This window comes from Patagioenas fasciata, chromosome 19 (genome assembly GCF_037038585.1).
Source record: "Patagioenas fasciata isolate bPatFas1 chromosome 19, bPatFas1.hap1, whole genome shotgun sequence".
NCBI lineage: Eukaryota > Metazoa > Chordata > Aves > Columbiformes > Columbidae > Patagioenas > Patagioenas fasciata.
Window position 1 is genome coordinate 3,479,303 of NC_092538.1, and position 26,298 is coordinate 3,505,600.

At 52.1% G+C, this 26,298-nt stretch overlaps 1 protein-coding gene and 1 pseudogene across 1 annotated transcript; one reads left to right on the plus strand and one right to left on the minus strand.

Moving 5' to 3' along the window:
• The first annotated feature begins 656 nt into the window (after window positions 1–656).
• LOC136110117 (F-box/WD repeat-containing protein 10-like) lies at window positions 657–12,064 on the plus strand. Its single transcript, XM_065853311.2, has 12 exons — window positions 657–860; window positions 962–1,089; window positions 2,080–2,196; window positions 2,662–2,789; window positions 3,693–3,893; window positions 4,844–4,965; window positions 5,312–5,460; window positions 6,396–6,538; window positions 7,235–7,393; window positions 8,376–8,569; window positions 9,994–10,185; window positions 11,156–12,064. Exons 1-12 carry the CDS (start codon window positions 716–718, stop codon window positions 12,010–12,012), a joined length of 2,535 nt encoding a protein of 844 aa, XP_065709383.1. The 5' UTR covers window positions 657–715; the 3' UTR covers window positions 12,013–12,064.
• A 977-nt stretch (window positions 12,065–13,041) lies between these two features.
• LOC136110233 (coiled-coil domain-containing protein 183-like) lies at window positions 13,042–25,376 on the minus strand (annotated as a pseudogene).
• Between the last annotated feature and the right edge of the window lie 922 nt (window positions 25,377–26,298).

Below are 26,298 nucleotides of genomic sequence, written 5' to 3' on the forward strand. Positions count from 1 at the left end.
GCTGCTTGGAGGGGACCGAAACCTCGCACCGAGGGCAACCAGGCCGGCGCGGTTCGGTGTTCTGGGTGCTGATGCCGTGCTGGTTTTCCCTGTAGTGTTTTTGAGGGTTAAGGGTGTAGGAAAAGCAAATGCTGCTTTGCTGGGGCTTGTGCTGGATTCCCCTGAGCTGCGAAAATCCTCTTGATTTCTCCCAGCTGAGACTTAAAGTGGCTGAATTTAACACAAACTGCAAGCAACTGTGCCCAGGCAGGAAGATGTCGCCTGTCAGCAGCCTGGGTGGCTGTCAGCAGAGCCCCTCCCTGCAGGGCCGGCGGTGGGGAGGAGCAGCACACAGCCCTCCCTCCTCTGGGGAGGGAGCTTTTGTTTGCAGACTAGAACTGGGATTCCGGGCTGTTCGGGAGCCCCTGCCTGCTCCTCGGGACAAAGGGGAGTGGGAAGAGTTGTCATCCCACACACCTCTGCCCCCCAGCCTTGCTGGCTTGAATTGTCCTGCAAGACACTGAGTGTCCAGTGTTTTCCTTTCAACAGTACAATAGTGAAGGGTTTAAGGAAAATCAACCAGCTCTTGCGGTGCACTGCTAACAACAGCATCATTAATAGCCACTGAAGCTCAAGTGCTTACAAAACTGTCAATTCCTTTGTTTCCTAGGTGGTCACCCACCAGCAGTGAGCTGCTGGCCCCACGGCATCAAGTGCCTACCCCGGGAGGGTCCTGATGCAGAGGAGAACTCGCCTGCTGTGCCCCTTAACTGGTCGAGATGAGGCTGTGGGTCCTGCCGCCCACCGGTCACCCTCTAATGTCTTTGGGTGCAAGAACTTAATTAGCTGCCTGCCATCTCACCTGTCCCTGTACATCTTTGGTAAAGCTGCCCTCGTTTTTCCAAGCGTGGTTTCCCCCGAGGGCCATGGATGGCCTGTAGTGTGGATCTTGGTTGACCATTCTGTCCTTTTAATTCCTCAGGACTTTTGGATGAAAAATCCCTCGAAGCATGTGCGTCTGTGAATAGATTCTGGGCTCATCTGGTTGAAGAAGTCAATAAGGAACGTGAATGTCAAAAAATAATCCAGGAGAGTATCCTGTATTTGCAGGTATGATGTCTGGGCTTCTGCCATGATGATGTGCTTTAAAAAGAGGGTTTTTCTGCTACTGCCCAAACCCTTAGATGGAAATGCTTTTACTAGAGGCCACCTCCCACCTTTGTCCTGTTCTTCCATCTGCAGAGTGAAGCCAGGTTAGATGTTCATACTATCACCAGTAAGCACAACGTAAGAGCCTTTACTGACCTTCAGGGAGCCTGCGACTCTAAAAATGGATCAAAACACTCTTGTAACAAAGAAAACAGGGTTTGGTCAGGAATGCAAATGCTGTATTTCCAGGAGCTGGTGACAATTTGGCAGACCTGCAACAGCTCCCTGAGCTTTATTTGCTCCACCAAGGAAGATGGAAAGATGAGATGACTTTGTGAGAAGTCACAGCTGGCGGTTGGGACACAGTAAAGCAGAACTGCTAGGAAATGCCTGTCCTGCTTAGGACAGACTTGCCATAGAGCAAGCTAAGTGTAAAGGTAAATCCCCAAAGAGAGAAAGTAGGAGATCTGTGTGTGCTTTGATTTGTGAAGAGAGCATTGAAATCTCAGCTCTGGGCCAGCATTTAAAGGCTGTTTCATGTCAGGCTTTGCGCATTACATATGAAACTTAAATATTGCTGAAGATGTTTTGAGAGCCTCTCATCTCAGTGGGTTTGGATTCTGAACCAAGTGAGCGCTCACCAGAGATGAGATGCACTTTCCAACTTTTTTCTGTTGAAATGGAAAAGTTTTGGAGGCTCTTAGAAGCTCAAGACTGGATTTTGGAGGAAAAAAAGAAAGAGCAATGATTTTTCACAACAAGTCAAGTCATATAGCAACGAGGTGGTAAATGCAAGTCAGGTCTCTTAAGGAACAGTAAACCAGTGTGTGCAGTTCAGATTTGCGTGTGGCTTCAGCGTCCCATGGAGATGCTGGAGCACCACCCGTGAGCAGCGTCCTCTGTGTGCTCGGGCTCTGCGGTGACTGTGGTGCCTCTGCCGGTTCATTCCAGGGGTTGTGCCCCAGAAGAGCAGTTCCAACCTATGCCAAAAGAGTCGATGTGACAGTTCCAGTGTTAAACGAAGAGGGGGATGTCATTGAAGGCCATGACTGTGAAAGTAAACCGCAGGTATGTTGAAAGGTGTTTGCCTTCCATGGACCCTGCATTTCAGCATTTGAGGAAGAAGGAGGACACATCTTGGAAGATGTGACAGTGAATTTGGAGTTGCTTTGTTTTTCTGGTTTGTACCATCGTGAGCAACTCCTAAGGACCAGAGCTTGCTCAGCACCTTCTGTCACGAGCAGGAGCCTGCATCCCTAAATCCTGCCTTGTCCTACTGCATCTCGCAGGCGTAGCCTTGGGGCCAGGGCTGCGAGCAGGGTCGGGCAGCATCCCAAGGGCACAGCATTTTCCCCAGAAATCAAGGGTGCAGATGTCAGGCCTTGCATTTTTGCACTCTGGGTGTTCCTTACCAACACATTCTGTCTCTGGTCTCATCACTATAGTAGGGACCAAGCCTTGATGTTTAATACTGTGGAATAATGCTACCTTCCTCCCTCCATGAGTTGATTTTCCCTATTTCTCTTTGGACAGAGAGGAGAAAGACGGGAGGAGAAAGACAATCTGCAGGAAGCCTATCGCGATCTGAAAACCGACACAATCCAACTAGAAGAGAGAAATGTCTTCTGTGGCTCCTACAGTGTTCGTGTCCTCATGGACCAGTGAGTAGATTGCCTGGCTGCTCTCTGCACTAACCCTGTAGGGCCCAACAGCAGCTCCTCCAAACCCGTTCTGTTCCCTGCGGTCCTTCTGTGGGAATGTGTGGCTGGAGGGGAGAGTCCCTCAGCATCAGTGTTGAAAAATCCTCAGTGTCAAATCCAGTTTTTAATAAAGATAGCAGGGGAATTTTTAAAGGCTTAAGGGTTGGTGATCCCCAGTGTATCACAAAGGATACAGAGCACCCCGGCCGTTTTAGAATTACAGAATTGTTTTGATTGGAAAAGACCCTCAAGATCATGGAGTCCAACCATAACCCACCCCTAGCACTGCCCCATGTCCTGAGAACCTCATGTCCGTCTGTCCAGCCCTCCAGGGATGGTGACTCCAGCACTGCCCTGGGCAGCCTGTTCCAATGCCCCACAGCCCTTTGGGGAAGAAATTGTTCCCCACATCCAACCTCAACCTCCCCTGGTGCAACTTGAGGCCGTTTCCTCTGCTCCTGGCGCTTGTTCCTGGGGAGCAGAGCCCAACCCCCCTGGCTCCAAGCTCCTTTCAGGCAGTTCAGAGATCAGAAGGTCTCCCCTCAGCTCCTGTTCTCCAGCTGAACCCCCCAGGTCCCTCAGCCACTCCCATCACGCTTGTGCTCCAGCCCCTCACCAGCTCTGTTCCCTTCTCTCAACTCACTCCAGCACCTATTGAGCTTATTCTCCAGACACAATCTTGAATATGCAGAATTAGGGACCTTGGCTGTGGTGCCCTGCAAAGGATTCACCCATTTAAGTGTGTTGTGTGTCAGGTTGCTCAGTGAAGACCATTAAGCATCAGAGAAATCCCTGTCACAACCTTAGACATGTTGTACCTTGTCACCTGGCTAAAGCTCATCTCAGTCGCTGTTTCTTATCCAGATCAGACCAGAGCAGAATAATCCACTACAGTGGTGGTGACCTGGTAGCCGTTGGCTCTGCAAGCCGAAAAGTGCGGTTCCTTGGCATGCCGGGGACGAAAGAAGTGCCGCCTCTGCTCTCTGGTAGTGCTGGGAGCAAAGCTCTGCTCCTCGATGAGAACAAAGGCTTGGTCCTCAGCACAGGCTTTGATCTCAGCATCAGGTGAGCAGCACAGGGACCGTGCCACGGGATTACCAGCCTCTTGGAATATCCAGGAAAACATTCATCTTTAGTCCTTCCAGCCCATCTTCGGAATCTTCCTTCCCTCACTTTTGTTATAGTAACGAGGAAAGGACAGTAGATAAGGAAACAACCCCCACTCACATAGGACAGCTTCTCTTTTCCGGTTTCACCTGGTGACGCACAGGTCTTCCTAAAGTGCCTCAAAACACCAGATGTTTCCCAAAGGCACTTGCTGTGAGATTCTGGCCTTGCTAAGGTCAGCACTGAGTTCAGCAAGGCTGGGTTTATCTGTGACAGTTTGGCTGAGCAGGTTTAACAGCCTGGTACCCGCTGCACAGCTGCTCCTTTGCAGACACTGCCCCCTCAGACAAGGAGATGCTCAGCTCTTCCATGTTATTCATCTCTACATCTCAAGAGTATCACAAGGAGGGGTAAAAGCTGAACAGCAGGCTGTCTGGCTCTGGCACAGCAATACCAGAAATTCATGAAAGGCAGCACTTAAAAAGGGAAAGAGTTTACAGTGACTCAGGCTCTGACCCCCCTTCTCTTCCCTGCTCCAAAATGTTTGTCTGAACAGGTGCTGGTGTTCTCCGAGGCCAACAGGAATCACATTGACACCAGCCACTAAAGAAACAATTTTATCTGCAAAGCTCTACATTTTAAGGTTAATTGGAGGTAGCTGTGCCTAAGGTGGAATCTAGACATGTGTTTCCAGGTAGTCTGCAGGTAGAACAAATGATATTGGTAAAAAATTACTACTAATCCTGACTTGATCATTCCAAATACTCTGACACCTTAGTGGAATGACTCCTGGCTTTAGCCTAGTGTGTAGAGGAGAAACGCTGGGCCCGTTAAGTAGGAAATAATAAAATGAATAAGCCATCAATTAAGTTAATCGCTGTATTCCTGTTTTGGTTGGTCCTTTGTAGGTGCTGGAATATCTACAGTGGTGCTTGTGTGAAAGTCTTCGATGGTCACCGTGGGACAGTCACCTGCTTGGATTTACACGAAGAGCAGCTCGTGTCGGGAGCCCGGGATGGGATGGTAAAAGGTGAGACCAGGAGCTTCCAGACAAAGGCCGGGAGTAGCGAGATGGGCAGAGTGCTGGAGGTGTGACGGGTGACACGGGCAGCGTCTGAATAGAGCAAGGGCATCGATTGGAGGGTGGAGTTTAGCATCCCATTTCGATTCCAGAGCAGCCGAAGCTGTGGCCACGTGCACATGCAAGGTCTCTGTGTCACTGCATAAATTCTCGTTACTTCTGCTTTTATTCACTTTTAAAGGTTTTGTGGCTCTAAGGCCACACCAGCTCTCGGGGAAAATGGTATCAGCTTGCAGCTTTGCCAGGGGTTTCTTTACTATTAATTTGTGACCTTTCTCCCCCTTGCTCCCAACAGTGTGGAATCTGAGGAGTGGGCGATGTCTCCAGACCCTGCAGCACAGCAGCGCTGTCTGGGTGGTCAGAACCGACGGTGCCCGCGTTGTCAGCGGGTGCGAGCGAGGGCTGGTCAGAGTCTGGGCTGCGGATACGGGCGCTCTGATCAAAGTGAGTTTCTTCTTAGGTGGATCGTTTTGTGCTAAATGTTTAAAAATCTGTGCTAGTTTATCACAGCCTTTGGTTCTTGCCAAAAATTTTCTGAAGAAAAAAAAAAGCCCCAAACCAAAGGCAGCCTAAACTGGTAAAAGAAACCACAGATTTATTTGTAAGCAAATAATATAAAACTTGTTTGCAAACAACTGTCAATTTTAATGCAGGGTTTGATGTGCTGTGCCTGACCCCTTCATTCCTGTAGAAACGTTCACCTCTGCTCCTGCAGGAACATTCAGACCCTGGGAAGAGGTTGGGGTCTGACCAACAGCTCTTGGGGTTGGGTCTCACCTGTCAGCCTAAAATATGAAACCTTCACAACTGGTAGCAGTTGATGCAGCTGAAGCAGCTGGATGGCTGCTCTGCATTTTAAAGGTTGAGGCTGGAGACTGCTAATTACCTTAGCAGGTGTCCAGAATCAGTGTTAGTCCACATTTGAGAGGAGTGAAGCTCTTTCTATCTGCAAATTGACAGCAATCTAGCAATCTAGCTGCAAATTGAGAGCATCTCAGATGCAGGATTTCCCAGCTCCAGCTGAGCTACATTTGCGATTGTCCCTTTCATTACAGTCAGGGCCATTGGGTCTCTTCTCTCCTGGGTGAGTATTCAATGGATGATAAAGGTCTTGGTGTGGTGACATCTATTGAGCACATAAATAAAGATGGAAAATTAATGTTAATTCCACACCAGCAGCTCATTATCAGCAGCGAGCCCGAAATATTTCTGGTGACTATAAACCCAACAGTTATCCACAGAGTATATTGGTACATTAGAATAATACCTGATAAAACTACAATATAGTACATGAGGCTGGTATTGGGAATGCCATAGGATACCTTGGCGTATTTACATCTAGATTACTGAGGGTTACACCTATTTCTTTTACTTTGCAGACATTAGAGGAGCACCAAGGCCCAGTGAAGTGCTTGTCCTTTGACCAGTGGCACCTTGTCACAGGCAGCACCGATGGGAGCGCCCTGGGATGGAGCATGTTGGGAAAGCTGAGCAGATGCCTCGTAGCTTTCCACCACCCAAAGTAGGAATCGGATGCGTTTGGAGTTGTATTCAGCAATCTACTAAGTCTGTAAAGAAAACATCTTCCTTATAGAAACACAGAATGCCTTAATTATCAAGCTTAGTATCTGAAATATCCCCACATTCAACAGTCTTCATCTTTAAAAGTGTCAGGCACTATGTGATCATAACCAGTGTTTGTCAGTTAAGACCTATAACAACCTCAAATGCAAATATTGCAACCACTTGTTCAGGAACAGGGATGGCAGGGCATAGTCTAATAATCCAAGGATCATAACCTGTATGCAAGAGGGTGTCATGCTACCTGGTCAAGAGAAGACACGGTCTATGTCAGAGGTGGCCAAGTTATATGCTGAACCCTGCCAACTGTGTACTATGTTATTTTCTAATACTCATTACAACTGTACCATCAGATTATTTTCTTTTACTTTCCTGGACATAAAAATGCAATTCAAAACACGGCAGATGGCCACAGCCACAGTGGCTGCTCTGAGGATGCGCTGGGTAGGTTGGTTTGGGCAGGGAGGGATTATGAAGGACTTCGCTACCAGGCCTTTGAAATATCTCCATGAGCTTCTTTATTCAGGCTGTTGATGGAGGCAGAGCTCTGCATCTCCTCCAGGACAAAAGAGGGAGCTGATCGCGTCTCCTCGGGAAAGCACGGTGGATGTCCCAGCGCTGCGTGTTGTGTTTCCAGGGAAGTCGTGTCTCTGCAGCTCCTCTATCTCCGGGTCATCAGCGGCTGCGCTGACGGGAACATCCGTATATTTAACTACCTGACTGGGACCTGCCTGAAAGTGCTGACGGCCGATACCAGCGGGAGCCCCATCTCTTCTGTCCATGTGTCAGAAAACAGGTTGGTGAGGGCAGCTGTCGTCTCTGAACTAAACTAGGTAGATAACTTGGTAATTGAAGGAATTAAGCATTTTTCCTTCTCACAAATAAGCTTTAAAGGGCTCTACTGCTTGTTGACTGCTTTAATAACTTGGTTTTGTTAGCAGTGGCTAAAAATAGATTTGCTTACTCCATCCAGCAATTGACAATTTCCCGTTTCTATCCAACTTAAGACACACAGAGGAACTGGCTGCCCGGGCAAGCGGTGGAGTCCCCATCCCCGAAGGTATTTTAAAGATGTGGCACCTCAGGCCGTGGCTCAGCGGTGGACTCGGCAGTGCCGAGTTTATGGTCGACTTCATGATCTTAACGGTTTTTTCCAGCTTAAAAGATTCTATGGACCAACTGTAAAGTTGAATTGAGCACCCAAATTTCTTAGCAGGTTGGGGACTCGAGCCAAGGCCTGACAAAGCCTCTACCTGTTCCCTGCCTTACTGCCTCTTTGTAAAAGCCAGCAGTGGAAAGTTCTCCCAGGTGTCCTCACATCTGCACCTCTGAAGTGAAGGTGGTTCCCAGCTTCTGCATAAGCAATGGCTAAAATGCTGGTGTTTTGGTCACAGCTCTGAACCACAGCAAAATATGGGCTGCTATGAAGAAAACTCCATCCCAGCCAGGTCCGCTCCACCCCTCCAATTTACATTAAATGTCCCTCATAATATGGTGTCTCCAGTTTCTTTTGGCATTGCACTGATCTAGCTCACTCTACTGCTGCAAGTTTTCATCCTAATCATCTTACAACTAAATTTATTATAGATCTGAATGAAAAGAGCCCCACAGAGCTCACACAGAGGTTGGGTTACAATGTGCAGCACCACCGATGGGGTTAATTGTTCCTGCTCCCTTAAACAAGTGCGGGTCATCTCAGAGGTGTTGAAGTGTCTGCAGGCACTAAGTCCTGGGTTAATGGTATTGGTGCTTTCACAGCTTTTCCTTCCCTCCTTCAGGATGGTGATAAATTCTCCAGCCGTAGTGCTGGTGTTCCAGTTTGAGGACGTCAGCTGGGACTACACCTTGGATGCTGCCCGAGAGGTGGCGGGGAAGACCAACCAGCAGCAGGCGACTTGGAGCAGAACCGCGGTTCCCTGCTGGCGAAGGCTGTACCACGACCGGATGCGCCGCCTGGCTCTGGAACCAGAAGGTGCTGGCGGCTCACGTTCTCAACCTGGGTCCGCTGCCGGTCACTGAAAGGCTGGGGAACACCTCAAAACATTACAAACGGCCTCTGCAACACGCTGGCGTTTCCTAAAATGAATTTGAAATAATTGCAAGTATACGGCTGCCTTCGTCTTAATCAATATACAGACTCTGTGCTTTTCAAAAGTGCGGTCTGGGAGGTGTGCTGTTGGTTTCAATGGTTCCGTCACTTGTAGGCTTTTGTAAAACTTTTGTGCCTTTTTAGAAAGGTTTGGTATAAATTCGAGACATTTGTCCAGACAGTGTGTGCACATCCGCAGGCGTCGCAAGAAGAGCCAGAGGGCACGGGTGTGTTGCAAAGAGCGAGCTTCATTTTAGTTCCCTCTCTACCGGGGGATCTCCGAAGCCTCACGGGAGCTCCCAGCAGAGGTGACACCGGCAGGGACGCAGGCGCTGGTCAGTTCAGCCCTGCTGGGAGCTCTGAGCTGCTGAGCTCACCTGTGCTTCGAGGCTTCAGGCAGGCGCAGCCTCCTGCTCTTTCTCACACCAGAGCAGGAATCTCAGCCATAGTGATGAGGTGCCTGGAGTTTCTCACAGGCCTATGGTATCTAACACAGAGGTTCTGCTCGTCAAGCACACAAGGTCAGTAAAACAATGAGTGTGATGTGTGTGCTTTTTTACAGACAGGTGCAAGTCACTTGAGCGTATTTACATTTAACTAAGCTCCTCGCCAAATGTTTTGCTGTATCCCCATACAGACAGGCACTGTTGTTTTTCCAGCTCAGTAACAGAGAAATCAGTATTATTCACATTATTACAGCTGGTGTGCAGGGAAACAGGCTGCTGGTTCAGTTCTGATTTATTAGAAAATACTCCAGAAAGCCACAGGACACCTGCGTTTGGGATCTGCCATCCGTGGGAAATGCAATTGGACATGAGCAGGCACCTTTTAAATCGTAACACAGTGATTTTTTTTAATCAGCAGTTATTTAATGCAGGACGTATCACAGATCTTCCAGCTCCACAGTCAAACTGTGTATTGCAGGGAAACTGAGAAAGTTTTCATGCTTTTAAGGCCACCGGGTGTTGACCTCACTGATGTGGCTCTACTTGGTAAGGGACGCACAGTTTGTAGAAACAGGAAACAAATAGGAGTGCAGCGTATTGTAATTCTAGTGGCAAAAAAGTGCGGGCTGTGTGTACATACTTAATATTTTAAAAGATCTACATTTGCTGTCATCTTTGAATGCTGTGAAGTTTTCTGCTAAACAAATGTTTGGATTTTTTCTATTCCCTAGACCTTCAGAGGCTGTGATAAGAGGCGAAACAGTAACCAAAGACTTAAAGCCTGACGGTTATGAATGTTTTATTTACATTTTAAAGGTTGGACACCAGTGAAGTTGAGATTACTTTTTTGTTGTTTTCTAGCTCTCTCCAAGAAACCGATGAAATCAGCGGCTTGCCAGCAGCACCCGCATTTGCTCGAGATGAAGCAGAGTTCTCACGTTCAGGCAGAGCAGCGCAATAAACTGTGTGGTCCTGACACCACACAACCCCGCGCCCTCACCTCGGGAAAACTGGCGAGAGCACGTTCTAGAGGATTCCCGGCAGATATTCCTGGTGAGGACCCTTGGCGGGTAGGCAGGACAGCGATTCCTCAAACGAGTGCACCTCAGATAAAGTAAAGAATGAAACACGAGGATCTCTGGAAGCCAGGCCTGCTCGGGATGGAAGGTTTGCAGTGCTCACACGCATCACTGGCAGAGCCTGTGATGGCTGCAGAACCTGCTGTGCATTGAAGACACAGGACAAGTGCTCAGCTCTAGCTGTACGGCTCTACTTCTCTGCTGTCTAGGGGGTTTTGTTATATCCTTGTTCTGTTTTTCATTTCTTTAACAGGTGTAGCAGAATCACGCACAAAATTTGAGGAGCTGGTATTTAATCCATAGCAGCAACTCAGAAAATTGTTTAAAAAAATTAGGTGTGAATTGTCTCAGCCAACAGTGACACGGCAGCCTGAGACATGAGAATGAGAGACCACTGAGACCGCAAATGTGGCCTGTGACCATACGGCATTTGTCCCAAGTTAATTTTTCTAAAGTCTTATATTCAGAATGTTTTGGGGCCTTGAAGTTGAAGGCAGACTCTGAAATAGAACTTCAGAGAGCTGTGCCCATCAAAAATCTCTAACCCCACATTCCCATGTTTGTAACTAAGAAGCGGGGTCATGTGTATGTGCAGATTAATCAGTTCTAAATTCCGTAAATGAGGAACAAGCACCGCTTTCATTAGTTTGCTTTGCTGTGCTCTGCCTTTCTGCACTGAACTTAATGTTCTCTGAACTATATTTCCAGGGGGCAGAAGTTCCAGCTGGCCAGACTGGAAAAGGAGAATTGTTGTTGCAAAGCACTGACATGGGAATGACATGGCAGAACACAGTGACAAACGTATCACTATGGCAAAGTCCGTGGGGCTGAGCATTTTACACAATCCCCGTCCAGTTCTTAGTCAAGGCCATAATCGCACAACCTGCCAATGATGATCAGAAAAACTATTTTTGACTCCTGCTGTGTTGTATTTTTGGGAACAGGTAGCAGACTCCAACATGGCCCTCCTATCAATGTACCTGCGCATCTTGACAAGGCAGAATCCACTTGGCAATTTGGAAAGAGAAGAGGTGAAAGTGGTCCCATGTCCGTTGACAAGTTCCTCTTAACGCTCAACACGCTGCAGAATGCCCGCAAGGCAGCCGCCCTCAGGTACCCCGTTCATCGCCACGCAGAAGTCAGGGAAGTCTGTGAAAGTGAGCAACACCACCCTGAAAAGGTACAAATACACAAACCCTCCCTGCAACGCAAAAACGATCAGGCAGCCCAGCTCCAACGTGCGAAATTGCACAGTGATTCTCTGACCCCAAGGGTAATCTCTGTGCCCTTTGAAACCAAAATGCTGCAGCTCAAGCTGAAAAACTCTTTGCATGGCCCCACTGTGAAGTCCTCCATCCCTGCTCCCTCTGTTGTGCGGCTCAAGACTTGCTCTGGGTTGCTGAAGGACAAGAAAGCTCCTGGTGAAGTCATTCCTCCCCCTGGAGATGGGGTTCAGGTTGTTGATCCCGTTACAGCTGCTGCTGAGAGGACCAAACCAACGCATGCGACCATTGCACAAACGGGAAACAAAGTGGCTTCCAGGAGAAAAATCTCTTTTTGCACGAGTGCTGCAGACCCTTCCCAGCCTAACGGTGGGTTCAGGCTTCTGACGGAAAAATGGAAGGAGCGGTGCGAGGCAGCTGTTGCAGCTCAGTGTAAGGCAGAGCAGCAGCTCACGGAAGAACGGGAGCGAGCGCGCAGGAAAGCCTGGCTACGGAAAGCGAAAGGCCTGCCTGTGGACTCTTTCACTGGGGAGGGGAAGATACCCGCTCCTGAGCTGGGCTTTAATACATTTATCTGAGCTGATCCCTCAGTCCAACAACCAACCGTTATCTGAGGGTTCTGGCGTCCAGCTGCCACGACCCATGTAGTTTCTAAGTATAAAAGACGTCTCCCCTGTATGTTTTTTTCTGAAGAGATATTCTTGGTGTATTCAGCTATTTCCCAAGGCAGTGAGTGGACTGAGTCCTGTCCTGGATTTATCCTGCTAGACCTGCTGGTAATACAGACACTAATAAAGCTCGACATGTGTCTCCAAGCTGTCTCAATGATAATAATAAATCTTATTGGAGATTGTGTGGATTGATTAGAGTTTATAAGCTGAAGAAGTGTGGACCGAGCCTAGGGGGTGGTGATCAGTGTCGCAAAGTCTACGTGGAGGCCGGTAACTAGTGGTGCAGCACACAGGGCAGTCCTGGGTCTGATTTTGTCTGGCATGTTTGTTATAACGATGTGGATGAGGGGGAGCTGTAAGCAGCAGTTTCACTCTGGGAAACTCTCCTTACAGTAGAGTGGTGGTGATTTTTGCTTCATTTATTTGAGCGTCATCTTCAACTTCCAAACCCTGTGATTAAGTCAGGCCTCACAGTGAAAAATAATGATAGTTGTCCCTCAAAGAAAAAAATGAACGGGTAATTAAAACTAAGGGTCCATGTAGAACCGTGAAGGTGTGGGAGCAGGACTGTTGTAGATCTGGGGATGAGCAAGGCTGAGAGGTTGGGTATTTGCCTCACTGCAGCACATCCGTGGTGTGCTACAGGGATTATGGTGTCTGAGGTGGCTTTGCTGACTTTAGTTTTAGAACAGGAAGCAGCAAGGATTTCACACTTGGCCACAGGATGGCACTTTCTGAAAAGCAATCGGGCTCAATCCCAGCACGGCCTTTGGCACAGCCCCTGGGGAAAAATCTAATAAAGGGAGCCTGCTGGAAAAACATCACAGAAAGACTGATGACTTTTTAGTTGTGCTGAAGTGAGAAGGATTAGTGTTGTCTTCCTATTTGTAGCCAACAAATCAGCATCTCCCCATGGGTGTGGATGCTCGGGCACTTCTAAGGTGCTGCAGCCAACAGAAACAGCAAGAAATGAGTGAAAAGGCAGCGCTGGAGCCAGTCCTGCCCTCGGCTGTAGCTCAGCGCACGATGCGAAGCTGGGACCTGGGCATCTGAGATGCCTTGGAAGGGAATTAACATATGGGAAGATGTCATACATGGTATGTGAAATCACTTATGAAGGTAACTATAAGGAGGTTGTTTAACTATCTTTGCAATTAATTTCTGAATTAAATTGACCTTTCCGTGCACCCAGTCCGTGGGTGAGCAGAGGTGACAGAGGGACACGTGTGTGCAGGGCATGATGCGGCCACACACACGGAGATGAAACCGGAGAGCTGGCAAGAGAGTTTTGGTGGAGTTCTACTGTAAACAGGTTCCACTTGTGTTGTACTTGTGTCATCCATAAAGTGTAGATGATATAACCCTGATTCAATAATCATAGAATCATTTCAAGATTGAGTCCAACCATAACCCACCCCTGGCACTGCCACATGTCCTGAGAACCTCATCTCTGCATCATTCAAACCCCTCCAGGACTGGTGACTCCAGCACTGCCCGTCAGCATGGGGACGGTCACGTCCTACTGCTGTCTGCTCCCGGAGAGGGCTGGCGGAGCAGGTGGCTCTGCAGGGTCAGGACCAGGCAGGGGGATGTGGCAGATGGGACCTCCCGCTACCTTCCGGGCCGTGGCCAGAGCCTGGGCATCCTCCTGCACGGCCTCACACAGGCGGGGGAGCCGCTCCCTGTTCCCACGGAGCTTTTCTTGTTCCCTCTGTGGTCCAACGCTCGCCACCCCACCGGCCACCTTCATGCTCCCACATCCCCACCTAAAAGCACCAGCAATGCCCAAGCCTTGGTTCTGCTGGGACACGGAGAGACAGGCGAGGATGGTCAGAAATCCCAACAGGCAGGGGCAGGGACAGTCGCCGTGGGACGCGTCCCCGCTATGCTCTCCTACCGTCATCACTGCTCCTACCGTCTCTCTCCGCAAAGGAAACCATCACGTTCCGAGGATCGCTCGACATGGGGCCACCGCCATTCTTCTCACTTGGGACGGGCCATCAGGAGGAGCCTGGTGCGGGTCCCCAAAGACCCCAGCAGGGATGGACACCCCACGTACCTTGCTGCTCTCGTCCAGGATCTTGCACTCAGGGGGCAGGTGGGCCACCCGCTGCTCCAGGTACTGCCACTTCTGGACCAGGCACTGGAGCTTCTCCTCCAGCCCCCAGGACAGGGGAGAATCATCCTGGAGACAGAACCACCTTGATGGGCAAAATGAGCCACTTGGGGTGATGGTGGCTGCGCCAAGTGTCACCGCGCTGTGTCACTGCACCACCCAGCGCTGGGGGGCTACCTGCCCACCCAGGCGCCTTTGTCCCTTCCTCTGCTCCCTGTGCAGCAGAGTGGCCCGTGAGAGCTCGGGCAGGATGTGCTCCCATGTCCCCCCAGGATGGGACCCTGCCCCACGTTCTCACAGGGAAGAGAGCCTGGAAAGAGGCTTTGTTCTCAGCTGCTCTGGGTCGCCCATGGTGTGGCTGGGCTGGGACAAGCACCAGCCGCCTCCTTCCCCAGGGCAGCTGGAGCTGGTCACATCGTTGTGCAGGTTTTGGCAGTCGTTCTCCTTGCTGGTGCTCTTCAGATGACCTGAATCCCAGAGCACGAAATCTTTGCCATTGATATTTGTCCTAAACAGGCACCGGTGTCAGAGCCGGCGAGCTCCGGAGTGAGAGCCGTGCTGTCCCCGCGCTGTCCTTTGTCCCTGCGTGAGCAGTGAAAGCCTGGCAGCTGTGTGGGGGTGTTATTTTTCTCTGCTAAAGTGGCTGAAGCATTTCAAAGGGTTCCCCAGGTGTGCTTGGCAGAGAGCTAAAGCCAGGCACCTTTCCCTGGTCTCTGCATCACCCAAGAGAATTCAGTTTTGCTTTTCCACCAAACCGAGTGGTGCCGTGGATGCGCTGGAGGGAATGTCAAGGTCTGATTACAAGCTCGCCCTCCCTTGGAGTTAACCCTCGGGAACTCTCAGCTAATGGCGTTTGGTACTCTGATGTTACACGTGTTTCATCTTTTGGCCGTTTGAAATACGTACATGTTTCTATAGATACTTTTTCAGGTACGTTTTGTGCATCTGCACATACAAGTGAGAAAAGCCAAGATGTTCAGCCCCACTGGATCGACTGTTTTGCTATGCTGGGAGTGCCACAACAGATTAAAACTGACAACAGTCCTGGATACACTGCTAGATCCATGCAATAATTTCTATAGCAGTGGGGTGTTTCGCATGTCACAGGTGTTCCACATTCTCCCACTGGACAGGCCATCACTGAACGAGCACATTCCACACTGAAACACATGTTATTAAAACAAAAAAGGGCAAATATGGTGCCTCAAGAACAATCAGACAATGCAATATATGCTTTAAATGTTTTGAATCGTACTGTGCCTCCCTCCTCTATCGCAGCAGTGGAAAAACACTGCCGTGTTCCAGATTCACTGTCTCAGAGACCAAAGGTTTTATAACCGGATCCCCTGCACAACAGTCAGTGGCAAGGGCCTGTAGTTAATCGCCTGGGGAAGGGCTCTGCTTGTGTTCTTCTTCCAACAGGACCAAAGTGGCTTCCTGTGAAATACGTTAAACCTTTCTACGAGCTGGACAAACACGATGCAGGACCTAATGCCAGAGATCCAGCATCTGTCCCTGCGGCAGAGGACAACAAAGAAATAGAAGAGATCAAAGGAAGAGGCACTGCCATATCAGAATGATACAGATTTACATGATGTGGACTGGCGACTAACTGTCGAAAGCACTTTCAATGCATTTATTTTCCTTATTAGTATGGCTAACCAGCTTTCTCCAATATTTGTTAATAACTGTAATTGTTGTAATTTGTATTATTTTGTTGTAGGTTGATTTGCAACAAGAAAATGACACATAAGGTATGACGATCCACAGCAGGCACTCAAACTCACCAACAGAATGCCCCCTTTTGACTTTGGAGGCAAGAGGTGACTGCACCACCACTCCAAAGTAGTTTGCCAGATGGCTGTGGTCGCAGGCTGGATTGTGAGGCAGTTACACATTCCCCTGAAATCTGGAGCTTTCAGTGAGGAGGTTGACGGCTCTTTAGCACCTTCTGTGCCCCACTGTGCCTGTCCCCACATACATACACCTAGAATGGTACCAAGGTGTTGTCAATAAACTTCACCTCTACCAACCGATGGGTCAGGAGGGGTGGGACCCTTGGTCAGTCGACAGGGTCCTTAACAAAGGAGATGCCCAGACTCGCTGAGAAGCTTCTGGACTATGTTGTAACGCCCACAGCCACATCTGGCCAAACAATGAAACGGGGTTCCCGCCGAAGACCCCCTTTGAGTGGTCTTCTCGGAGCTGCGGGTCTGTGAACTGGAGTCCTTTCCTTAGACAGGAACAGCGTCTAAGGAAACTTCCTGGGATTAATGACACCCCACTTCTTTATTGGAGTGAGCGACTGTTTCTTGTGAGTACCCTGAAGTAAAAGGCCTCCGGTTTTGTTTCTTGTGAGTGACTGCATGCACGTCGTGGATCCTCATTGTTCTTACAATATTGTATTTAAATAATCTCCTTAGCTGCTATCTGAACCTGTATTTTCTCTTATCAGAGTGCTAAATATGTGTAATACTGTTGAACTTGAATTCTAGTGTTTATGAGTGATATCAAGTAAAATAACAGTCTTTGCTAATGTGCAAGGCCTGATTTAGGATTTAGCCAGTACCCTGCAAATAATTACACAGTTTGTAAGAGTTAGGACTGTAAGACAAAATGGCTAACATTATCTCATAGCATAAAGTGATTAGACCCTAAAACTTCACTTTCAGCTCTCAGTCTACGTATATGGGTTTTTGAGGGATTTGGATATGCTTGTGTGATGTTTTTCTTGTAGTCCTTCGAATCATCTGGACAATGATACAGAATGCAAAGAAGAACAAAGCCAGGGTCCTTACTGCGCTCATTGAGAACCTTGGTCTGTGAATGAGTGGTTAAACAAGTGAGATAAACATCGCATGAGTTTAGTGTGTTCTTAATAACCATTAGTGGAAAGGCAGCTTTTTGTAAACATCTTAGTCCAGGCCTGTACCCGTAAATCCTATAAATTGTCAATGGTGAATAAAGAAGGCAGCCTAGGCCTGGGGCAGCTCTCGGCTTGGCCAGGCGCTGCGCTCCTTCCTGAACAAGACCTCTGCCTCTGCGTGAATTTCTGTCTGCGTCCTGGTGTGCGTGGTTCCTAATCGCCGCACTCCGGGCAGGAGCTCGCTGGTGCGGTGACGTCTTCTCCTCGCAGACATGGTGAGGAGTTGGGATGCTGTGTCTGAGCACATTCAGTGAATGCTCATGATAAAGCAATTGGCCTTTGTATCTTCTGCTCACAACTTAATGGTTTCAGTAGACCTGAAATTCCTATGTTGCTGCGTGTCATTGCTCTTCCCTCCTTTCAAGACAGCTAAAGCATCTCAGTGTTCCCTTGCATCTGACAAACAGGCCACAGAGCAGATTCTCCAAAAACTGAGATGGAAAATGGAGTCCAGCTTTATCAGAGAGAAGTCTTCAACACGTTTTGTGGCTTCTCTGTTCCCCACAGCCCGAGTGCAAAGACCAGACCAAGAGCCTGAAACAACTGGCACCAGGGGAGGCTTTAGATGGGATATAGGGAACAATTTCCTCCCCAAAGGGCTGTGGGGCATTGGAACAGGCTGCCCAGGGCAGTGCTGGAGTCACCATCCCTGGAGGGTTGGACAGACGGAGATGATGTTCTCAGAGATATGGGTCAGTGCCAGGGGTGGATTATGGTTGGGCTCCATGATCTGGAGGGTCTTTTCCAACCAAAATGATTAATGAGTTTTTACAGTTTATCTCAAAAGATGGGAACCCCCAGTTCCAACTCTGCTCTTTACCAAATGCCTTTTAGAGGCTGAAGAGGAAGGAGACGCAACACCTCAGCATATGGAGGGTCTTCCCCAAAGCTTCCCAGTGTCCCTTCTGTCTCCTCTGCACATCAGGGCAGGGCACAAGGGACAAAGTACCACCAGCACGCTCTGAAAGGTCTTCATTTCTACCAGCTGCAACCTGATCTGGGTGAAGATGTCCCTGCTCATGGCAGAGGTTGGACTGGATGAGCTTTGAAGGTCCCTTCCAACCCAAACTGTTCTGTGAGTCTGATTCTGGGATTCCATGATTTTCTTCTCTATGACCTTCAGGCTGTCAGAATACCTGGAACTGGACATTCCCAGCTGTTGACCAACAGACTCTGGCTCTTGGATTCGGTGATGTCACTGCTGAGAAGTGGGTTTCTTGGTTACCTGAGGCTTTGGCAGATGTTTGTGGACACACAGCGGCCCACTGGTGCACTCAGAGCCGTCTGGGGGACAGAGGTCCCAGGAAGTTGCTGGCTCCACAGCATCAAGTGGGGAAAAGCCAGGCTGCCCCCGGCTTTCCTCTGGCCAGGAACGCCGTCCCCACCCCAGCCCATCCCCAGCTCTGCGAGGAGAACAGCTGGGTGAGGGCCAGGGCGATGGGGCTGCCTCCAAACCCAGGTGAGTGCTCCTCAGGGTTTGACCCCCATGCGTCCCGGGTGACAGAAGTGACCTAGGACCCCCCATTGCAGCTTGACCACAGGTTTGGGAGGAACGAAAAAGATCTGCTTTATTAAACCTGTCGGAGAAAGGGTACAAGGGGTGGTGGGAGAATACAGGGTCAAGTGGATGGTCTGGGCCATCCAAAACACAGGGGTAGTGGGGGCATCCAAAGAACAAGGGGTGGGCGGGGGCATCCAAAGCTCTCGTGGAGCGGTTGCTACTTTTCGATGGCTTTTTTGTGTCTTTGGATCAGCAGCTGCCCCTCCCTCTTGATGTCTTCCCGAGTGGGGACGTGCTCGCCATCTTCGTCCTCCTTCTCTTCAGAGGATTCAGAGGATTCTGGAGGAGCGAACAGAGAGAAATGGGCTGGGGAGGGTCTGCAGGGCCACCTCCGCTGTGCCGGTGTCACCAGGGAGAGCCAGCACGTTTTGGAGGGCTGGTGGCATCCCAGAGAGCTTTCCTGCCAAGCCCTGGCTCTTCCTGCCCAGCATCCCAGGCTGACCTGCAGGGCCTGGCAGTGCCACTGCTGTGGCCCATCCCCAGCTGCTGGGGCTTCCCAGAAAGGTCTGGAGCCACGCGGTGCTGGACGCCGCTCCAGCTTCATTCAAAACAGGTGGCAAGCTCCAAAAACTCAGTGGCTCCTCCAAGAGCATCCAAGAGGAAGAGGCCACAGACAGACCCCAGCACTGGTTATTCTTCGAAACCAGGTGATTTTGAAGACAAGGCTCTCCCTCCCTCCCCCATAGCATCTTTTCTTGTTCCTTCTGTGGTCCAACGCTCGCCACCCCACCGGCCACCTTCATGCTCCCACATCCCCACCTAAAAGCACCACCCATGCTCAAAGCCTTGGAGACAGCCCCAAGGTCTGGAGAGAACTCATGGGCTGGGCTCTGCTGGGACAGGGAGAGACAGGCGAGGATGGTCAGAAATCCCAACAGGCAGGGGCAGGGACAGTCGCTGGGGGACGCGTCCCCGCTGTGTTCTCCTACCATCAGCGCTGCTGTCTCTCTCCTCGAAGGAAACCATCACGTTCCGAGGATCGCTTGACATTTTCTTCTCTAGAAAATCCCTGGCCTTCACAAAAATCTGTGAAACACACCCTGGGTTAGTTGTTGAAGGGGAGGTGGGTGTTACAACCCAAGGGATGCCCTTGATGATCCCCTGGCAACAACGCCCTGCAGTGCCCAGTGCCACCTGGAGCTGAGCTGCTCCACGGGGCCACCGCCATTCTCCTCACTTGGGACGGGCCATCAGGAGGAGCCTCCTGGTGCGGGTCCCCGAAGACCCCAGCAGGGATGGACACCCCACGTACCTTGCTGCTCTCGTCCAGGATCTTGTACTCAGGGGGCAGGTGGGCCACCCGCTGCTCCAGGTACTGCCACTTCTGGACCAGGCACTGGAGCTTCTCCTCCAGCCCTCGGGACAGGAGAGAATCATCCTGGAGACAGAGAGAACAACCTTGGTGGGCAAAATGAGCCACCTGGGGTGACGGTGGCTGCGCCAAGTGTCACCGCGCTGTGTCACTGCACCACCCAGCGCTGGGGGGTTACCTGGCCGGGCACGGTGATGTCACGCACACGGAAGAGGAGGTGGTCGATTCTGTTCTCAATCTGAAAGAGGAGCTCCTCGTTCTTCAGCATCTGGGCTCGCGACCGGTCCCGCCGGGCCTCTTGCTCCTGCAGTTTCGCCCTCAGCTCCTTCTCCAGCATCCTGCAGCCAACCACAGCCACATGCATACAACTGCACAGGGGTGCAGAGACACCACAAATCATTGCAAAAGCTGCTCAGGTTGCAACCCACCCCCCCCTGCCATGAGCGGGGACATCTTCACCAGCTCAGGTTGCTCAGAGCCCCGTCCAGCCTGGCCTGGGATGTCTCCAGGGATGGTTCATCCACCACCTCTCTGGCCAACATGGGACAGGCTCTCGCCACCCTAATCCTAACAAGTGATAGGACAAACAGAAATGGCCTCAAGTTGCGCCAAGGGATGTTGAGCTTGGATCTGGGGCACAGTTTCTTCCCCAAAGGGCTGTGGGGCATTGGAACAGGCTGCCCAGGGCAGTGCTGGAGTCACCATCCCTGGAGGGTTGGACAGACGGACATGAGGTTCTCAGGGACATGGGGCAGTGCCAGGGGTGGGTTGATGGTTGGACTCAGTGATCTTGAGAGTCTTTTTCAACCAAAGCGAGTCTGTGATTCTATGACATGGCTGTCCCGAGGCCAGCAGCACCTGGTTTTGTTGGGGGCCGGTTGAAACAGGAGCAAAGCCTTCTTCAGCTCCAGATCCCTCAGTTTTTTCTTCAGCTCCTCCTGCAGCTCTTCCTGCTCCTTGATGTACTTCTCCAGGTCCTCCAAGGTTGAGTCCTGTGTCAGGAGCTTGCTGGGGACGTTCTAACCAAGGGACAGCACGAGAACTCAGCCCACAGTGCTCATGCAGGGTGCAGGAGCTGGCCCGTGGCCTCAGGGAGGTTTCTGCACCAGGGACCACTGCAGGCTCAAGGCGTGGAGAAACACAGCTCCATCCTTGCCCACACATAGGGGCTCTGGGCTCTCCAGGCCCACATGAGAGCTGAGAACCCCTCAAGAAAACAAAGCGAGCTGAGAGGTCTCGGCTCCCTGTGGCTACGAGCAGCCTCAGGTTTTTGGGGAGATGGCTTGTTCCGTTACCCAGAGGCGGGAGCACTGTACTGCAGCCTTGGCCGCCTCCATCGTCTCGCTTATCCTGGCCTCGCGGTCTCTCTGGGACTCGGCGGCCTCCAGTTCGGTGGCTGAGGCGGGAGAAAAGCGGCAGAGAGGGATGCCCGGAGCTGCCCCCGCGTCCCACCCCACTGCACCCCGCCAAGCACTCACCCACCACTGGGTCCTGCTGGGTCGAGACGTCCGTGCTGGGCTCGGACTTGGCTGCCTGTAAGGACGTTCATGGTCACCCCCCGAGCTGCTGGCACCCTGGGGAGCTGGCCCTGCCACCCCCACCCATGGGGCTCGGTGCTGCTGCTTTCCCCTCAGCTCACCGCTGGCACTTTCTTTTCGCTCAGTTCCCTCAGCCACAGCCTCTCCATGGGAACCTTCTGGGTGTCCAGGGAGCGCTCCGCAAGGAACTCGGCTTCCCTCTTGGCCAGCTCCTTCTGGAGGGTATCAGAGAAGAGAGAAGTGGCTGCAGAAGCTGGGACCACAGAATCATGGAATCATTTGGCTTGGAAAAGCCCCTCAAGATCATCGAGTCCGACCGTCAACCCACCCCTGGCACTGCCCCATGTCCCTAAGAACCTCATGTCCGTCTGTCCAGCCCTCCAGGGATGGTGACTCCAGCACTGCCCTGGGCAGCCTGTTCCAATGCCCCACAGCCCTTTGGGGAAGAAATTGTTCCCCACATCCAACCTCACCCTCCCCTGGCGCAACTTGAGGCCGTTTCCTCTGCTCCTGGCGCTTGTTCCTGGGGAGCAGAGCCCGACCCCCCTGGCTCCAAGCTCCTTTCAGGCAGTTCAGAGATCAGAAGGTCTCCCCTCAGCTCCTGTTCTCCAGCTGAACCCCCCAGGTCCCTCAGCCGCTCCCATCACACTTGTGCTCCAGCCCCTCACCAGCTCTGTTCCCTTCTCTCAACTCGCTCCAGCACCTCAAGGGCTTTCTTGTTCTGAGGATGGACCTCTGTGAGCCAGCTGAGCTTCTGAGATGGCCAGTGTCATAAATGACCCCCCGTGTAAATGGGCTGGGTAGGAAAGCGAGCAGGATGGAGGGCAGGGAGGGCTGGAGGGTGGAGAGTGCTACTTTCACCATGGCTGTTGCTTTGGGCACGTTGTCCCCAGCCCCAGGGCATCCTGGCCCAAGAATGAGACGTGAGAGGAGCTCCAGAGGATCTAGGTGCCGTGGGCCAGCCCAGCTTAGTCTCTTTTGTTCTTCATTGCAGGAAGATCCACCAGCCTGGGTGCATGGTGCTGTCTGTGGGCTCTGGAGGGTGGCAGTGGGCCCCAGGGTGCCCTGGCTGATCTCACCTGGGCTCTCTCAGCAGCTTTGCAGGCCTCCTTGGCCCTGGCCTCCATGTCCTTCAGCTCCATGTCGTCCAGCTCGGACTCCCTGCACATGCGCTCCACGTCTCTAGTCAGCTGGCTCACCTCCTGGGACACAGGGAACCACAGCGTGTCACCCCACTGAGCCCTGGGGGTCCCCACACTGTGACAATGGATGGAATCACAGAATCCTAGAATAGCTGGGGTTGAAGGGACCTTCCCAGCTCCCCCAGTGCCACCCCTGCCATCAGCGGGGACGTCTTCACCAGCTCAGGTTGCTCAGAGCCCCGTCCAGCCTGGCCTGGGATGTCTCCAGGGATGGTTCCTCCACCACCTCTCTGGGCAACCCGGGCCAGGCTCTCACCGCTTCATGGAGGGGAGCACAAGGACCTCGCTGAGCCAGGAGGACGTCCCTCCAGCACAGTCCCTGGGGCACCTCGCTGCCTTTGCAGGGCGAGCGGGTGGGACGATGGCCCGCTGAGGAGGAGCTCACCTTCTGCAGGGCATCATACACCCGCTCGTACACGGTGCCCACTTTCTCTGCAGCGCGGAGTTTGGCGCGCATCTTGTCAAGCTCCTTCTCCAGCTGGCGAATCATCTGGGGCAGAGATGGGGGGGACACATGGGCTGACACCACCTGCTGAACCCAGCACCTACCCAGGGGCTGCAGGGCTTGGGTTCAAGCCTCCCATGGGTGCAGCCACCCCAGGAAGAGGGGTCCTGGGTACCCGCTTTTGCTTCTTGGTCTCATCCGACTCCTCCTCCTGCAGCCGCAGCAGCTGCTGCTGCAGCTTGTCCCGGATTTGGCAGCGCTGCCTCAGCTGGTAGTCCAGCATGTTGAGCGTGTTCGCCTGTTTGTAGATTGTGGCCCGGAGCTTCTCCCGGGCCTCCTGGATGGGCAAGCCAGAGGTCACCAAGCTGGAGGCAGCGCTTGCTGGGCACCCGCGGGAGAAGGGGGTCCTGCCTGGGAAACTCCCCCCACCGTAGAGCCGGGGACGCTGGGACGTTGCTCCAGGACATTGTCACTCCCTTGGAAGGATGGGGACTGGGAGAGCTTTGCTCTGGGGGGTGGGTGGGGTAAGGCAGAGGTGACATCAACACCTCAGGGCTGGGGGACTCTGCGTCAGACAGCCCAGGAGAGGCAGGCTGGAAGGGCCAGGAGCTCTGCTGGGGCAAGGGATCTGCTCCGGGAGCTAAAGGAGGACCTTGCACGGATGCGTCCTGCGGTGGAAAGGGACCCGTAGGACACAGGTGAACACCCCGTGTCTCACCACACCAGCCCTGTGGGCTTGTCCTTGTGCCGGCACCGGGTCCCTCCACGGCGCACCCTGTTCCCAGCGTCCCTTGAGCCCCAGCCCCCGCACCAGCCCGTGCCCACCAGAGCCCGTTACCTCCACCGTCAGCCCGGCCAGATCGGGGGGCAAGTTGTGCGCCCTGAGGACCTCGGGGGCCAGGACGGGCTTGTGCTGCGGGCAGAGAGAACGTCCCCGTCAGCATGGGGACGGTCACGTCCTACTGCTGTCTGCTCCCGGAGAGGGCTGGCGGAGCAGGTGGCTCTGCAGGGCCAGCACCGGGCAGGGGGACGTGGCAGATGGGACCTCCCGCTACCTTCCGGGCCGTGGCCAGAGCCTGGGCATCCTCCTGCACGGCCTCACACAGGCGGGGGAGCCGCTCCCTGTTCCCACGGAGCTTTTTCTCGCAGGACTGCGTGAAAAACTCACTCCCTTGCTCTGGGGGACACGAAGGCGCCGTTGGTGCGGGACAACGGGGGGAGCGAGAGCCCCAGCCCGTCCCCGCCAAGGCCAAGGGGCAGCACCTTGCACGGCGGTGGCGGCGCGCAGCTCCTGGGCGCGCCGGCTCAGCCGTGTCTTCTGGCCCCGCACGGTGGCAGTCGCGTCCCGGTCCCCCGGCCCCGCCGCAGCCATGGCCGCTCCACCGCCTGCCGGAGCCGCCGCCGGCACCGCCTGTGGAACCGGGTGTCCGTTGCCTGCGGAACCGTTGCCGCGGCAGCTCCAACGGCCACGCGGCAGCTCCAACGGCCACACGGCCGCTCACAGCCAAAACACGCGCACACGGACACACAACACAGCAGCGCTCGCCCGGGAGCTGCCAGCTCGCTCCAAGTGCCAGGAGGAGTCTGTCACTCCCTGGACATCCTCCTTCCCAAATTCCACCTCATTGGTCAGGACACGCTTGCGCAGGGAGTTCTTCAAACCCGCACACGGAAACCAACCGCCAATACTGATCTTTATTTGGATGCTTACCATACATTCCTGCTGAAGGACAACTATGACAAGTGCAAGCATGTGCATTGATGTGTTAATAGATCAAATGAAGCTCCCCCTACCAGAGAAAACACTTAACATTTCATTTGCAGAAAAAACAGACTTGATAAGGAAATTGCCTTCCTAGCACCAAGCGCGTAAATTGGCTGAGATGAAGTTTCTGTAACAGAAGCTCTTTGACCTGCAGCCGTCCTCTTGTGCCCTGCGTGTTGGGATGTAGAAAACAAATGGCGGGATTAGGAAATCGAGTATTACTGACACAACATCATCGGAGGCTCTTCCTCAGCGTCTCACTCGCACATTCATGAATTGAATGTTAGCGCTAATTGCCAGGGACAAGCTAAATATCAACGTTACCATCCTCAGCGCTTCACAAAGCACGCATGAAGTGATGGGCGTCTGAAAAGCACGGATTGTACACATGAGGAATCTTACCCATCTGTCCACGGAGAGATTTCCACACTGAGGCTGTGGCCACACAGCAAATAGAATCATTATGCCACTGAACTTTCCTAGGCAGCATTTAAACACCGCGGAAGATTAGCCTGGGGGCAGGAGAAAGTGTTCAAGAATCTCCATTGCAGTGGCCCTCAGCAAAACTCAGAGTCTATAGTGGCAAATACTTTGAAAATATTCCTAAAGAAACTTAACCCAGCCTTGCACGAGCTCCCGTAAATCGACCGCCGCAGAAATCAGCTTCCAAGAGCATCCAGTCCCGCAGACTCTCCGCACCCGACACGTCAAAGCTCCTCCCGTTGACATCAGCTCTCCCTGCTTCGATTCTACACAATTCACACCGCGTTAATGGCACAAAGGCAAAGTAGCACAAACCAGAGCTCTGTTTAATCATCATGGAGCTGGCAGAGCAAACAACGACCACACCACACGCTCTACTCGCCAGCAGCTCCCGCCTCACCGCGTACTGACCACATGGGAACTGGTACGTAATTCTAAAAGCTCCTGATATTCCTGCTGCTTTAGGTTTTAGTCACCCAAGGATATATACGCTTTGCCTGGTGGTCTGTAGTTTTAGTTTCTCCTCCTCCTCCAGCTGTTTTCCTCTCTTCCCCTCTACTTTGAAATACACAAGTTACATTTATAAGCTGAAACAAGACTGAATAGAATGATCAAGAATTATACCTTGTGCCTCAGGAGCTGGCTGGAAATTTCGTGCACGTGTTAGAAAGTAGCATAAAAAGACAGAGAATAAAAGGAGAGCTGCCAGAATTCTTCGCGATCGCACTAAAAAGGGGCACAAGAAGGAGTTACCCCTGCGGAACTGCGGCCAAACAAAAGCTCGTTGGCCAGAGGCCACCGCCGCCTGCTCTAGATTCATTTTATCACGGGCATGAGAACAGCTT